This window comes from Anticarsia gemmatalis, chromosome 3 (genome assembly GCF_050436995.1).
Source record: "Anticarsia gemmatalis isolate Benzon Research Colony breed Stoneville strain chromosome 3, ilAntGemm2 primary, whole genome shotgun sequence".
Classification (NCBI taxonomy): domain Eukaryota; kingdom Metazoa; phylum Arthropoda; class Insecta; order Lepidoptera; family Erebidae; genus Anticarsia; species Anticarsia gemmatalis.
Genome location: NC_134747.1, coordinates 511,594 through 529,620, shown reverse-complemented (window position 1 = coordinate 529,620; position 18,027 = coordinate 511,594). Strand labels below are relative to the sequence as shown.

At 36.5% G+C, this 18,027-nt stretch overlaps 1 protein-coding gene across 1 annotated transcript; it reads right to left on the bottom strand.

Moving 5' to 3' along the window:
- Nucleotides 1-14,500: 14,500 nt before the first annotated feature.
- LOC142986594 (uncharacterized) lies at nt 14,501-17,661 on the bottom strand. Its single transcript, XM_076135120.1, has 4 exons — nt 17,515-17,661; nt 16,971-17,106; nt 16,348-16,433; nt 14,501-15,678 (listed from the first exon to the last, which is right to left on the bottom strand). The coding sequence occupies exons 1-4, from the start codon at nt 17,598-17,600 to the stop codon at nt 15,618-15,620; spliced, it is 369 nt and encodes a 122-aa protein (XP_075991235.1). The 5' UTR covers nt 17,601-17,661; the 3' UTR covers nt 14,501-15,617.
- Between the last annotated feature and the right edge of the window lie 366 nt (nt 17,662-18,027).

The window sequence follows — 18,027 nt, the reverse complement described above, 5'->3', positions numbered from 1 at the left end:
GGGAACTTACTCAATAAATAAATGTACTTATTAATGTATGTATTATGTACATATATAAACATAAATAATACCACACCTTCTTCCATAGAGGTAGGCAGAGACCAAACAACGCTCCTTACAAACTCCCTTACCCTCAGTCACATACATACATCTATGTACTTATACTTATAATAGAATGAAACCAAATAAAGCAGTACCCGTACATAAAATGGTTGTATTAAAACGATTCACAAGGACTGAGCTATAATTCATGCAAATTAAAATGAAAACATTTCCCGTGCAGTGGGCGCGAGGTATCTTTTATTATGTATATTTGCCGCTGATAATGTACTAATAATATTAAATCACTGTTCACTGAATATATTTATCGCTTTTGAATATATTTTCTGTAGTATTGTGTTGTTGTTGTTTATAAGTATTTAAGGGTGAAATACTCTATACATACCTTTGTGTAAAACAGGAGTTGAGGATTGTGTATGTAAATATGTATGTATGTATGGTTATAAAGTATGCTAAGATCTAAGGTTCGATTGAGCGCTGGACATCATGATTATATGGTTCACATTTTCGAAATCTAAAAGGACTAAAAAAACCGAACCTGGAACTCCGAGATATTTTTGCTTATGCTTCATGTAAAGATGCTGTTTAATAATAAAATCTTAATTGAAGCAAAAAAATGTTTTTCCGTATATTATGTAATAAATAATATTACAAACTAAATCTAAAAATTGGCCTTAAATGAACCGAACCAACAATGCGATGCAGTTTCGTAGCACTCGTAGCGCTGCGTAGCGTTCGTAGCAAGTTCGTAGCTAACAAGCACAATTTGTATCACGTATTTGCAATATCGCGTAGCAGCTGGCTGAAGGCTTGAAAATACGAATGCAACTTTAATATTTGCTTCAATTGTGTTTCAATTTCGAAATTGTATTTTGAATTTTGTATTGCACTGTGTATTGAGCTAGCGTTTATGATTTTTCACTATACATTTAAATTAATATAACGGAAATATAGATATTTTATTATATACATTTCCCACACACCTCACATACAACGCGATGCCATAAACCTGACATTCCACACCCTTGGAGCACATGTGTACTGTAAAAATCTGTCGCAACGTCTGTTTATCTCCGCAGATGTGGTCGCGTTAAGCGTTGACGAGTTTTTCACGTAAATTTACGCATAACATGTAAATTTCCTCCGAGTCTCCTCCCCGGGGGGTGCCTCGAATGGATTAGGGGAGGATACATACGGCCTGAAAAGTTGACAGTGAAAGAAAATGCTAAAGATTTTAAGTTGTTGAAATAAAAAGAAAATGATGTTTGTTTGTCTCTTATTACGGCAATATGTGTCATTGACGTAGAAAAATAATTTAAATTTTGGTTTGTTATCTTGAACATAATACACTCAATAACATCTAGCAAGTGACTGAGGGGTTAGGCCTTGAGTCCACCACACTGGCCAAGTGCGGGTTGAGGACTTTGCATACCCTCTAGAAATGTACTAAACAATTTTTAGGCATACAAGGTTTCTCCAAGACGATTTAACTGTTGTGTTGTTGTGTCTTAACTGTTAGAGCATGTAATATTGGTTTCTAATACACACATAACTTCGAATAGTCATTGGTGTGTTGCCTCATGTTCGAACCATCGACCACTTGCGTGCGAGGCGCCAACTTAAACCACTCGGACAGCAGAGAACACAATTTTAAGTTTTTTCTCTCTTTATTAAAACCTTCAAGCAAATCTCACTTATTGAACAGTAGGTAAATAATATTCTTCCAAAATTTAAGTGTTCGGAATTTCAAAGTTTAACAAACTTACTTAGAACTTTTTATAAAAGTGAAATGTTTTTACAAAAAATCTTAGTGGATTATCTCAGGGAAGAATCTTTGAATTTAGTTTAATTTTTTCTACGGATTTTGAGGAGATTTTTGAAGAGAAAATAGTGATCTATGAAGTTTTAAAGTGTTGATTTATAGTGACAGGCTTAGTCAAGAGTACTGTCGGCTTTTCATCTTCTTTAGTTAAAGTAATAGATATCAGTTAGATAAAAGACATTTTGACTGATATTTTACATCTTTTATCTACAAATTTACCTATTTTATCCGTACTTTATATAATACAGTTCGACTGGCTAAAACACTTAATCAATTTTAATGAAATTTATCCAAATGTAGAGGTAGTGGAGTATAGGTGGTAATTGTGGGTCCCGGCTGTCATTTTCGAAGATCTTTGACAGTCGTTAACAGTAGTCAGAAGCTTGAAAGTCTGACAACCAGTCTTAACGAATTGTATCGTGTTATAGCCCAGGCGACTTGGTTGTGGAGCTCAGATAGACAGTCGCTCCATGTAAATACTGATATTTAGTTGCATCAGGTGACACTGGAAGCGGACTCCAACATAGTTTGGAAGAAAGGCTAAGCTGATTATAAGTGTATGTTTAAAAATGTTTTCTATTTGTCCGTGTGTCAGAGGGATGCTCATGTGTCGTCGCAACCTCACATAAATAATTATAACAAAGCATTTCATCAACACCGAGCACCGATACTTACGCGGGATTCAACACATTGTCACATCAAACAATTTTACTGAAGACATACGAGTACAAACGTACTCTTTTACACGAAGTTCTGAGGTTTCAGGGGTTTGCATCGTACTTGTTTTAGATCACAATTTATCATACCTCTCGTACTATTGTTCAACAATAATTAGGAAAGGTAATTTGATAAGGCTGACCGCATACATTCGGTTTCACTAGTCTTATGAAATTTCAAATCTAAATTCCTGATAAGGGCTATCACGTATCTCATTTGACAACTATTTGAAAGTTACTACGCTGAACATTGTTTCCTCCCTTAGATTACAGTGATAAACACGTTACGTCAAAGCAGCAATGTATTGCATAGTGGCTATCAATCCTACGCACACCAGTTGTCAACTGAGTTTAGGGACTATAGAGTGTGTATAACGTTATTTCTCATGTGAAAATAGTCATGTAACGTGAAAGTTTAAAGTTACTAAGCCACTGTTATCCTGCACCAGCTGCGTAGTTAAAGCACCCAGCAATAAAAACTACTTTGTACCATAACTCGCTTTAACACAGCTCATAATCCTCTAAACCCACTTAAACGTACAAATAAGCTTGTAAAACGTCTGTAACGACTACATTCGTCACACGTAGTAAATGCAGTAATGCGTGGTAATGCGTGGTAATACTTGGTAATACACAGTAAGGCGTGGTAATTCGCAGTAATTACCAGTAATAATGCGACGATTCTTGAGTTATGAGTACGGTTTGTATGGAGTTTTATTACTTCAACACATTGTTGATCTAAAGGCGTATGCACATTATACTCTAAAAATTTGACTGTGTGTTGCAATTTTGATGGATCGGATATGTTTATACCTTAGAACACAGGTCAGAAAGAATAGGTAAAAAGAGTGAAAAAGGCGCAATCGTGGCGCCTTTTAAAAGTAGTACATTCCATTATCACTGTACTATTGACATTATGATCATTGTTAATCATTGAAATAAGGGGTACCAACTACATTTGTATGTGTGCTTCGTTAAATAAATTCATTTTAAAAAAGCATCCAGAAAATGCAAAATAAAAAGACTTCATGAGAATCGGTTTCGTTCTCTTTATTCGATTTGCTCTTTCAGGTTTGAATGCATGCAACCGAATAAAACAAGGTCTTTACCCTTTAGAAGCAACAAAACTCTCTAACCCGGTTTTTGAGGCACAGTTAAGACTAAAAATAATAAACTACATAGTCAATCGTGGCTTAGTCCCTTAAAATAACTCTGTACTTGGACATACTAAAGTATATTTGACAAAACGTTAAACAATATGGACTCGATAATATCGTATTGAAAGCTTTTCATACCTTTTTGTTACACCTAAAAATAACGCCTAATATTTTGTCTATACGATGTTATTGACTCCATAAAGTACAGACATAATCGACAATCATCGCTTTAAAATAAATATTAGTTTCGTATTGAAATTGAACTCCCAACACCGGGCCAATACATGCGACATGGCGACCAATTAAACCATGGCTCATGTACTTTTGAAAGCCATCATGTAACTCACCCCTTAGCTAAAAAATAATAATGAGTCGTAATGAGTGCACATAAAGTGACGCACTAAACGCTCGCAGTACAAGAGTTATGTTTTAATGCCAGTTTGCTGCAAAACGTAACTACAATTTTGCTACAAACGCACTTGCTTTGCTACAAATGTGTTTGCGACAAAAATAGGGTGTTTTTTTATTGTGGGTTTTAAATTTTGTGTTGTGGTAATGGCGTAGGCAGAGGTAGAACAGTCATGTTAGTAAGTTTACTGCGGCATTCAGAACTTTGGGCTGTTATTAAGAATGTTTGAATAAAATATTTTTTGTACTCTACTCTAACCGAAAATGGAACCAGAGACCTCGTGATCAACAGCCACATAATACTGAACTACGGCATAGACCACAATGGCAGTCGAGAAAGTAGTATAAGTAAACTTTCTTATTCCCAGGAAGATTATAAGCCATTCACATATTTAATGAAACTGAAATAACATGAAATTCAAACTTTTATCACAGGGCAAATTCATAAACACAAAAAAGAGATTAACCACTAATCAAAACCAAATAAAATAAAGTTTCATCAATCACCCGTTACAAAAATAATTATTTACACTACACAATACAAAATAAAAAGCCACATTCACTTCACAATACATAATACATGTAGCTAAAGGTCCTCCAGGCTCAGACTGAAAGCCTGTACTGGAGATATTTGTTGGGATCTGTTCTGTGATTTGTCTGTGTAATAGCTCTCGCTGTGAAGGAATCCTAATGTAGTGGTGTAAGGTTAGTTTGTATCTGGCTGATGATTTGCTGCTTATTGTTAGCTTGGGGATTGGTTTTTTGAATCGAGCGTATGTGGTTTGTTCATGTTAATACGACAGTAATTGATAATAACTATAACTGTAAAATGGTAATAAAATATTTCCATAGTCCCATAGCGTTTTATAAATGTTGTTTTAAGTATTCGGCAAAAGTTTGATATTACTCACCCCCGGTTTCAGAGGTACATTTATACGGCGATTTTTAAATGAATTTAAACGCTATTAAATAGATAAACCACCGTTAAATATACTCAGAATTATGAGTAATCGCTAGTTCTTTTTATAATTCTTTTAATTAGAAATGTTTTAAGCATGTTACAAACAGACACTTCGTGGCTACAATACACAGCGAAACTCAACGATATATACTTATTTTTATTTCATTTTACAATCAAACCCACGATGCTTGATGCAATGTGGAACGATATTATCATTGACTCACACAAGCTAACTGTATTAACTTTCCGTAAAAAAGTAACCATTTTAAAATTAGTATTCAGACCGAGTCCTTTAGAAATTATTCCACAAAAGTACGCCACAAACTCTAAGCCTAATGAAACGTAAGTGTAAACATATATCCATTTCCCAACACGTAGGAAAACAGTTAATATATAGGAACACTCTTATTTCCTAACACATTGTGCCTACTACAAATGTGTAGGCATAATCTTGCCTCGTGGTTTCAATCAAGTTAATAAACTTTTCGAAGTTATATTAGAAATAATTATCACTTTGTTCCAACGGTGAAGGAAAACATCCTGATGCAACCTTGCATCCCTGAGAGTTCTTTAGAACAGTTCTTGAAGGGCCAGCGTGGTGGACTCAAGGCCTAACCCGTTCCTCATTACGGGAGGAGACCCTTGCTCAGCAGTGGGACATTTGTAGCCATATTATTAAATATTATTTGTTTAAATACGATTGGTAATTGTTGTGACTTGAACTTTGAAACCAACAAAGAAATTAGTCAGCTCAACAATAAATATATTGTACAATTATGTACGTACATAGATCAATGTACGCCCGTTCCGGTAAATAACAACAGTTCTTGCGATAACTTTTAATTGATTCCCGAAGTCGGCTTTCGGCGTTCGTCCGTCGGCCGTCGGCCTCGTTTGTTTATAATCAGGATTTGTAACAGTCCCTTTAATAAGATTTGTGGAAGAACTTCAAATGGCGGAGAGAATTGATCGTTCTGTTTCTGTTTGACTTCTTACTTAAACACTCTTGAGAATGGATTTAATATCGCTTGGAAATTTTACGTTTATTGAACTAAGAACAATTGAAGTATGTTAGTACTTTGATAAATCGTAATATTACTCGTTTCCTTTGAATTGTATATTAAATCAATTCATAATAATACTAAATTCAAACATAGTCTGTCTTATACGCTTTGATTGATAATTATTTATTAATTACTAAATGATTAAACTGTTTTTATTTTAACTAAAAAGAACTCCCGCACTAAGAATTGGTCGTGTGTCGCGAGGGCTTTTACAAACATACAAACAACGGACACAAAGCACAACCACATTCGAAACAATTATTTATGGATCGCACAAATAATATTCAAGTTTGTTAAAAAAAAGGCTGAACAGGCGCTGAAACGTTAGGCAATTTAAGGTAAAATGCGTGTTCCTGTTAATTTCCACATACATCAAACATAAGTGCAGCTAAAGAATAAAACTACCTTCAACTCTGTAGTTCAACTACACACCAGTCAGTTGCAGGTCGATATAAGTACAATTCAAATATATTTCAACAAAATCTTGCAGACGCACGTCGCTCCACGCACGACTGGGGACCAGAGGCACAGAATACTTGTTATAGCAGAGTGTCAACTCAATAGCCAGCTTTACACACACACCCTCTTATTCATAAAAATATATTATGAAGTTATGAAAGGCTTACAAAGTGTTTTGTTTCTTTCACTCCTTAGCAAAATGAAAGAGAGAAAACATATAATAGTAGCTTTTTAACTAAAATAGGTTTATAGTGTATATACCTATATGAATAAGATGGACACTCTATCGCACGTTCTTAGCAGCTTGTAGTATTACGCACGGGAAAGCCGGCGCGCTCTTCGCTCGCGATTTTGTTCGCGGGCTTGACAGATGAGCGCGGCGCGGTCTTCCCTTTCCCCTTTCCTCTTTCACGCACGATTGTTATTTCTTGCGCGATAGAGTGTGAGTGTAAAGGCGACTAATACATGGAACGTATACACGCGTTTAATAGAAAAACTTAAAAACATTTGTAGATAGGGGTTTATAAGGTTTGTATTACGATTTATCTATTAAAAAAAATTACTACATAATCTTTTCACGTGGACGGAGTCGTGAGCAGAAGCTAGTTATATATTTTTTTTTATTTAGATTAGGTAGTTATCAGGCCACGGTGGTGCTACAACTCCTCTCTGTATTTTATACTCTGTGGTTATCCCATACGCACGAGTGGCACTTGTGATAGGTCTCCACTTTGATGTCCGTAGTAATCTTCATACTTTCCTAACATACATATATCATAATAACTTCTGATATAATAACTAGCTACTGCCTTCGGCGTTGCTTATTTTTGTACCAAAATCCTTATGGGCTAGTCATTTTCAGTATGTAGTCAACCTGTACACATAGTACTTAGTTGCTTTCCGCATCGTAAACACGATGAGAATTTAATAGGTTCATTCATTCCGTCGGCAAGCTATAATCTGGTATCAAAATTACTTAAAATATTCTATTTCACTATGCACTATGTACGTGAATATATGCTTTTAATGGTAACTAGGATCCCAGCTTAAGTTAAAAAATATGTTTGACCCAAAATTTGATTCCGCCTAATCGTACTACCGCGATCCTGCATAATTTTCAAAATACCACATGCTAATATCATTATCTAAAACATCAATAACACGTGTTGTATGTGCAATTTAATTAACAATGTGTAATTAAAATTAACTAACGCTATTGTTATTGTGACGTCATTTCGTTAACGGACTGTAATTTTGATAGTTCAGCAATTAGTGATCTGGTAATTATATGAATGACTAAATTTCTGATATTTAAAGCCTCCGTGGCGTAGTGGATAACGCCACTACCAGTGCATCGAGAGCTCGTAGGTTTGATTCCCACACGGAACAAACATTTGTGCTATTAATGTTTTTAAACTCTCGCGACTAGTACACATAATATTATAATGCAACGGGTCTTATACGCGATTGAAAATTTAACGTCGGGCAGCAAATAAGGTATCCTAACCTTTAAATTTTCAATCGCGTATAAGACCCGTTGCATTATAATATTATTTGTGCTATTCACAAATAGTTATTTCAGCTCTGGTTGTACTTTGTGTCCGTGTTTGTATGTTTGTAAAATTTCCCGCGACACAAGAGCAATGATTAGTGCGGGAGTTGTCTTTAAAACAAAACTTAATGTATACATAGCATCACGCCTGTTATGCCCGAAGGTAGGCAGTGGTATGAAATACACCCACATTTCGCTATTAGCTATGCTGGTCCCATGTAATAATACGCGGGCCTAACGTCATATATCGGGTATATACATATTATTATGTATGTAAAAGGAATAAAAAAACCATAAAATCTGAAAACTGCAAGTCACAATAATTCCAAAGCAAAACTTTGCAAAAAATATCCGCGATAATGGCTGGCAACTCGTCCAGCAACTTTTGTTGGCAACTCGTAACGGGATTACTGAAGATTCCGAGACGTCACAAGTTCGATGCTCGTCCTTTGAATTATTTATCACTCACCTGTACAGGTAGGGCAGGTTCTGAATAAAATAATTCACATTTTTGATGGCATAAGGCATGAGAGATAGCGGTTGATCCGCTATCTCTTTTGATAAAAAATTCTTGAACTGATTTTGAGTTTACGTGATAAGGGGATAGTGCCAATCTACCATACGTAAATTGCTGACACTTTGTATAAGTTTACAGTCGAAGTTTTAGTTTGATTTTTTTCATTTCAATAGCTTTTAGCCTTATTTTTTAAACTGGCCAGATCAACGAATTGCCAACTCTTTCCATTGCATGTGCTAGACTTTTCTTATCAATGAGCTACTGGAATGCTTCTATTTTTTTCGTTAGTGACAACTTTCGCACTAAGAAATGCTCTTGTATCGCGGGGACTTTTCAAACATCCAAACAACATGCTATTTGTGGATCGCACAAATATGTTTTCTGTGTGGGAATTGAACCCACGACCACCCAGAAGCACTGGTAGCGGCGTAGCAACCCTAACTATTGCGCCACGGTGGCAATAAATTTGTTATTTAGTAATAAATTTCCACTAACAATTGATTATAAAGCTGCGAACGACAGTTAACCTAACATAATTTATTTACACTAATTGTATAATCAGACTTTCAATGATTGCAAATTAATTAAAACGGATTATCGCTAATTGTTACACTAGCACATTAGCACTCGGTTTAAAACTTTATTCGTTTAAATAAACGTTCATTTGCACTCATTGTTGCGGCTTTCGCTTAATGTTTATTAATTACGTTTTATTTAATTTTGTTCTCACCTTTATTAAATCTAATAAATAGCTCTTGGCTACACCTAGCTCAGAAATTATTGTTTTAATAGAATAGATAAATTTCGCCTATTTACTTACAACTTTAATAATTATTACTCACGAATTCACGTTTTAATTGTTTTTTTTTTGCCTTTACAAATATTACTATATTGCTCTAATTAGTCAAAAGTTTTTGTAAGTACCTTACGGTGCGTCTGGCAATTACTTAAGGACGACTTTATTACCATTTTTAGACAGCTCTTGGCTTACATTTATAGTATCTAAACGTTGTCCTTTGATAATTTTATGATATTAAACAAAAAATATAAATCGTTTAATATATACACTTTAATTATAATTTATTATGAATGAAATATTTTTCGATCTGCGTTACATTACAAAGCATAAAGCAACTATCAGTAAAACTCTCCCGCTACCTCTCACAACTTACTTGAAAACCTTCTATCAATTTTAATTAATCAAAAGGATCGTTTTCGTAACAAGTGGGGTTCCGTTACTCCCCTCGGTTTCATTATTACGCGATTCGGCGACAAATTAGAAAGAAATTACCTATATTTGATTAATAATATTAGAGACGACGTGACTCCAAGTTTTGTTGAACGGGAGAAGTATGAATAAAACGAACTTAGAACTCGTTCAAAAGGTTTAACGCCACCGGATTTTTGAATACTTTGATTTTTTCAATGATAAGCAGTGTATTTGACTGCTTCTATAGCGCTTTGAAATAGATTTTTTTTTCTTTTTAAAAAAGACAATTCCTGTACTAAGAACTGCTCTTGTGTCGCGGGGACGTTTACAAACATACAGACACAAAGTACAACCAGACCTGAAACAATTATTTGTGCATCGCTCAAATAATTGTTCTGTGTGGGAATCGAACTCACCACGACCTCCCTGGCGCAATGATAGCGGCGTGGTGACCTTAATCAGTCATTTTTTTTACTGTGTAATTTTCTGTGTATGGTCGTTTGGTCGAAATAAATGATTGTTATAATAACACTATGATATGACTAGGCATTTCTCTGTATAACTGATTATACCAACATATATTATTATCGGAACCTATTCGCAAGTTTCCGGAACTAGTCGGAACTTTTCGTAACTTATCGACAAGTTATCTGGCAGATTTCTTGCACAACTCTCGATAATTATAACTGAGAAAGTTTTGCTCTGCTATTCATCTATATTTTTGTATTTGTTATATACTGCAGTTATCCGATCCGTTCGTTCCGAGTCGTCCGATCCGTTATTCCAGATTTGGTATATAACTAGAAATATTTATAGAAATATTGCCTAATTGTCTTTTTGGAAACTAATTCTAAAAACAGGGGAGGAAATTCTCCTTGTTTGGGAGGAGACCCTTGGGTAATGGTATGGGTTAAACAATTTCTAAAAATTAACCATAACAAAACCTTTAGGTAGCCCCCCTTTTTTACCAAATGACTGGACTATATTTGTCTGACACAAGTACGGATGAAGGAGCTTCGAGACAAGTTAGCGCGAAGTTCTCCAAAGCCTACGTTTGCTAATGACCGATAACACAATCGCAGTGTCCGATGTCGGTGTAGTGGCGATATTAGCTCGCAGCTAATCTTGTTGTGACGCAGACGGATCGAGTAACCCGGTTATACTAACTCGGTTATGACTGAGAGCATGTTTGTGTGACTGTTCATGTTTGTAATCATAGTATAATAATATGTGGTATAAGTTGATACTACCCATGCAAGTGGTTGTAGGTTTGAACCCGAGGCAACACACCAATCACCACCACTACTAACCACTCAACTTTTCGTAGTCATGTGTATTAGAAATAATTACAACCTTGCATGCCTGAGAGTTCTTTATACCAGTTCTTGAAGGTTTGCAAAGTCCCCAATCCGCACTTGCCTAGCGTGGTGGACTCATGGCCTAATCCCTCCCTCATCACGGGAGGAGACCCTTGCCTTTGATATTTCTCGTTGTTACTCCACTCCTATCAGCCACACCCTTAAGTTATATAGTCTAAAGCTTTTCTCAATAAATGGACTATTTAACACAAAAATAATTACTCGAAATCGATTTGAACCTTAGTTTCTGAGATTAGCGCGTTCAAAAAATAGGCTCTTCCACTTAATAATATTTTTTATACTATTTAGTATTAATACTCTCGAGTTAAATCCCAAATGGACAAGAAATAACATTATCGTATCTAAAATAGCTCACACAGAATGTCCACAACATTTTATTTAAAGGAAATCCATTGTAATGTTAAACTCGTCCTATTTTCTTGCTATACAGAGAGAATTCAAAGTATTTTGCGTGGCGTTATTCACAGGACTATGTATACATACACGTATTTCTTATATAATAAGAGGTCGAGGTGTCTTCATGTAGGTACTATTTTTCCTACATCTTTCAATACATTACATAAGTTGTTAGGTGAAAATTTTAGATGTCGTGATGAAAATTGAGTGAGGTTTCTTCAGAGAGGACTATACGCAAGCAAAAAAGATTGACAACATTACCTCCAACATAGTTGGAAGAAAAGTTAGGCTGATTGATACTGTTTGTTTGTCGTATGGTAAGTGGTCCACCTAGTGTCAAAGTTGTTCAAGCCGGCCGAGAGGCCTTTGACATGGCTTAACGACTGTTATCTTATTTAATAACAACCGGGACCGACTTTTACGTTTCCTCCAAAGCATGGATCTGCCAGTTCAAATACCACTATGCGGTCACCCATCTATAGAATGACCGCAACAAGAATTGCTTAACCCACAGATCGTTTACCGACAGGTGAGTACAATTGGCTATGAGCGCCTCATAGCCAGTGATTTGTACTACTTTGTAGCAACGAAATTAAACTTCAATCACGTCAATTATCTACTTTTTTTAATAACCGTTGTATAAACATCAATCAGTCATAATTACCCAGTGGATCAAGTTCGTGGAATTGAGCGGAACTGTACGGATTTATTGAGCCATCGATCACAGCTCATTGTTGCCTGTTGGACCAACTGTTGCTTTGTCAACTTAATTAACAACAAATATTGTGGTTATATTTTATGAGAAGATATTATTTTTTATTTTTCATGTAGTTTTCCTTAATGATTGTTATTTTTTGTCTGCATTATACCGCTCTAAAGCCTGGCACTCATTATCGGTACTGACAAAAATCTTTCGATATCTCTACATACACGCATGCACGTCGGATACAATACCTTGGCATGCTTAACCGTTTGACCGCCTCGGTCGACTATACTCAACAAATCAAAACAATGCTCAAGACGCTATATTATTATTTTTGTCGACATTTGCCGACGAAAGCGTCGTGAGCACGTTCTGATTTATCGAGAATAGCCGACCGTGGCGGTCAAAGGGTTAAGGTATCCTTGATATCCCTAGGGGTATAGTTTTCATGAGCCTGCGTTTGGATATAGAGATATGTATTTAATCCCTACCTGGCCAATATCAACAACAGGCGCTTGGCCTTCATCATAATGTTTCAATTCTTCATTGCTATATCTATTTGAGATGAAGAGCTCTCCTTCAAAGTTAGGTTTGAATCGGACTACAGTACCTATATATTCTACCAAGAAACCAATTCCGTTTTTATTCCTCTTGTTGTTGACTGTTATTAAACAATAGTAGTATCAGAACTTTCGTAAATTTTAATATATTGAGTCATGAATTAAAACTTGCTGAGGTAATCTAGTACCTTCTTATAGGACTACAAAGACCATAGAACTAGTAAAGCAATTATGTTTTTCTATCTAAATGAAATCTCCCAATAATTTGTTTCCACGTCCCACTGACCCTGAGCCCACAGCCCGTCCATTCGGCTTGCTACTTAACGCCAATTATAATACGGAGCACGGCAGGGTGACTTATTGCTGCAATCTGGACCGCCAGCCATCGCCCCCTCTTTAATTAAAACGATTGTCTGCACAATCAATAACAAGAGATTTAAGGACATTGCGTTCAAGAAAATGGCAGAATAAAGATTTGCTGGTTTAAATTAGTTTTAAGTTTTGCTGGAATCGATTTATTTACGGTAGACCAGAGGCCGCCCGCGACTTCATCCACGTGGAAGCCCTTCCCGACTAAATCCCGGTCCCTCGGGAATTTCGGGATAAAAAGTAGCCCATGTGTTATTCTGGGTCTTCAGCTACCTATACACAAAATTTCATCGTAATCGGTTCAGTAGTATTTGCGTGAAAGAGTAACAAACATCCATACATACATACAAACATACATACATTCACGCTAACTTTCGCATTTATAATATTAGGATAGGCCACATAGTGTCAAACTTGTTCAAGCCGCCTAAGGCCTTTGACGTAGCGTGACGACTGTTATCTTTATCGACAACAACCGGGACCGACGTTTTACGAGCCCTCCGAAGCACGGAGACGCCCAAATCAATTACCGTTATGCGGTCACCCATCTATGGAATGGCCGCGGCAAGGTTTACTTAACTCACCAATCGTCTATCGATCGGTGAGCGCAACTAGCTATGGGCGCGTATACTATGACAAAGACTTGAACTGGTCAAGGCCATCACCGTTTCTTCCTCTCCCGGAAGGGTCACAGTGACCCAAGGTTTTATTGGCAAAGTTTCTATCGGAAACCCTTACATATTCTATAGCAAAGATTCGATTCGTCATTAATGATAGGGCTAGGACAGACTTCTATTAATGCTTTCGGGTCCATAAATGTTACACAATTAAACGAAAAAATTAAACAACATTATTAGATTATAAAAAACGGCCAAATGCGACTTGGACTTGCGCACAGAAGGTTCCGTAACATTATTACATAAAAAAATAAGTATGTTGTACAGAAGTTTATCTATATAATTATATATTTAAAAGTATACAAGTATGTTATCACTTATTTGGTTACCATAGTACAAGCTCTGCTTAGTTTATGCACCGCGTGTGAGTTGTTTAATATTTATGTATAATTATTATATCGACAAAATATATGGTATCATTATACAATATACTTTAACCAGTACTTTGTCCGATTGTCCGTCAGTGTGTCATAAGCCTTAGCACCAATATTTGATGTTAATTCACCCTCTATCGTAAAACATAGGCACATGTGTGTTCAAATAAACATGCGAAGTGACTAATAATATTTTATTGTTCTGTCATAAAATAATACATTACACAGTAAACCAGTTATACATTATTTTAAAGGATTATAAAGCATAGTAAGCGCTAGTTAAGTTTGAGCCTATTTTGTGTTGATTTAAACAGCTTACCAAAATGCGTATTCTATTATATATTAAACATGCAATATATATATATTCGCTTAGCCTTTTGTTCCAAACTATGTTGAAGTCGGCTTCCAGTCCCACCGGATGCAGCTGGATACCAGTGTTTTACATGGAGCGACTGCCTATCTGACCTCCACAACCCAGTTACTTAGGTATTAACACGATACCCTTCGGTAAGACTGGTTGTCAGACTTTCAAGCTTCTGACTACTGTTAACGACTGTCAAAGATCTTCGAAAATGACAGCCGGGACCCACAATTTAACGTGACTTCCGAAACACGGAGGAACTCGATATGTATAAGATGGTCACCCATCCACGGAGCAACCTCGGCAAGCGTAGCTTAACCTCAGAGATCGATCCGTGCGGCTGTTGTAAACTAAGTCACGAGCTCCTCATATTAAACATGCAATGCGAGAGTTTAAAAGTTATGAGCTTACCAAAACACAATTTTTTCATATCTTTTCTTTTAAAAGACAACTCCCGCACTAAGAATTGCTCTTGTGCCGCGGGGACTTTTACAAATATACAAACAACGGACACAAAGTACAACCAGACCCGTAACAATTATTTGTCGATCGCACAAATAATATTAATATTGTTCCGAGTGGGAATCGAACCCAAGACCTCCCGACGCAATGGTAGCGGCGTGGCGACCTAAACCACTGTGTCACGGAGGCAGTCAATTATAAGCTGACATGTTTCAATCCACATGTCATAGTAGTTAAAGTATATTTTAAATTATATACATTCGTCTTCGTTATCTTTTCCGCGCCTTCGCTGGTTTGCTTAGTGTGTTAAACAAATATCGGTTAAAAATATTTAATAGGAATTAATATAACAAAATAGATGCAGTACGATGCGAAACGCGACGCGATGCTTCGAACTAAATGATCATGTTTTAGTTGTTCCCTGGTGTAGCTTCAATTGTATTGTTTCCAATTGGTTTGCATACTATGTCCCTGAAAGTAATAAATAACCATATAAATTATAAACTAAACAAGATTAAATGAGTTTAGAAACAATATGAAACTAGTAGCAGTGACAGCCAAGTGGTTTAAGTAGGCACCTCCAAAACTCGTGGTCGACGGTTCGAACCCGAAGCAAAACACAAATGACATTTTGAAGTTATGTGTGTGTTAGAAGTAGTGACAACTTATTTTAACGGTAAAGAAATAATGTCATGAAACTTTGCATGTCTTATAGTTTTTGAAACAGTGGTTGAAGGTGTGCTAATTCCCTGCATTTGGCCAGCGTATTGGACTAAACCCAGACCTAGTCTTCTACCAGTGCCTTCTCTTGCCCAACAGTGGGCTAGTGATGGGTTGGATCAGTGGTTCCCAGCCAGTAGTCCGTGGACAACCAGGTCCAGTGGTCCGCAAAAGTCACGGGCGATGAGAAGTTTTAGTTGTAGCGGAGCTCAGCGAAGATGGCACAAAGTGTAAAGTGCAAGAAATTACCAGCACTTTGCTCTATCATTCATTTGTGATATGTGTCAGTAATAGTATTTAGTACTACTGGCTTTTTGAGGCAGTGAATCATTCATACGTAACTTTATTTGTTAAATGCAAGCTCAGAAATCACATTAATACAAAACTACAGTAGTTTATCTTCAAAATAATAGTACTTACTCAGGGAGATCAGCAAGGTCGTATTTCTCATCGTAAACTAGTGCGAAACCTTCACAGCAGAGAGTAACGAATTTGATCACGTTTGCCTGAAACAAATGTTTCATAAAGTATTTCAATACTAATAATTGACTGCCTCCTTGGCACAGTGTGTCCGTCGGGAGGTCGCAGGTTGGATCCCACACTCCCACTGGTTATGCTTTGTGTCTCAGTTGTTTGTATATCTCTAAAAGTCCCCGCGACACAAGAGCGATTCTTAGTGCGGGAGTTAGTAGGAAAAAATCTATTGATGCACAAACTTATCAAGTTTTACACATAAAACAATATTGCCTAATTAAATACGTGCCTATTAAACATTAATCCTGTTGTTTCCAAAAGTATGTTCCCGGGTCCGGCACTCACACACGGTCATTGGATTCCAAACTTAGCAGAGCTGTATACTTTGAAATACATACTTATATCTAAGATAATTCACAACTCAGAACAAATACTCGTGCTAATCCCACAAAGATTTGTCCCGGGTGGGATTCGAAACCATCTCACGCGGCAAAACTTGGGTGTATTTCATACAGCCTCAGCCTGCACCTTTGAATACAACAGGCGTAATATTATGTATGTATACTTACGGGTTGCAATTTCGTTATAATAGTAAAGGAAGTCTTGGTTTTCCAGCACGGGTATTGAATGTAGCCCTGACTGCAAGTGGCTATATACGAGTCTGAATGCGCTCTCTTCTCTGTGAAGATTCTCGTAGATGTAAAACTAAAAACAAATATAATTATATATTATAACGCCATTGAAAATTGTGGGTGTCACAAAATGGTCGGCGGCAACTGCATACAACACTTGTACTGCGAGGCAAGGGTCTTCTCCCACAATGAGGGTGAGGTTAGGCCTTGAGTCCACCACACAGGCCTAGTGCGGGTTGAGGACTTAGTCTACCTTCAAGAACTGTTCTAAAGAACTCTCAGACATGCGAAGTTGCATCACGTTGTTTTCCTTCACCGTTGGAACAAGTGATAATTATTTCTAATACACATAACTTGGAAAAGTCATTGTTGTGTTGCCTCGGGTTCGAACCTGCAACCACTTGAGTGGAATGTAAGTTGAAAATAAAAACACTAGAAAGAACTGTGGGAAAATCAAAAGTAACAATACAAAGGTACTCACTTTATAAACTTGTGGCATACTTGAGGAGCCGCCATAACTACACAGCATGCGATGAACACCGTAAATATTATGATCTTGGAATCCATTTTATAAAATAAGTTATTAATATTTCACAACTTATTATGTTTTTAAACTGCGTGTGACCGGGAACGCAGACCGAAGTGAATATGTGAAAATATCAGTATTTATTTCTTTTTATAGGCAGATATTATTAATACATGATTCATTTTGTCAGTTAGGTTTATTACACACATACTTATCTCATCAAATACATATTCCATAACCTTTTTACAAGTATTTAAAATCGTCATAATGTCTTTTATCTATTTTCGTTTTGAAAAAGCTGTTGCTCGTGGGAAGAAACGGCAAGAAAGTCACGGCTTGCTCTTATCGGCAATATCGGTTCGGCAGTTATTGCCAGTCTGAATGTGTATAGCAAGCCTTAGTTTTGTCACGAAAATTTCGCTGTTGCAAAATGATGGCGTGCATTTTTTTTTCCAAACAATATTTAAT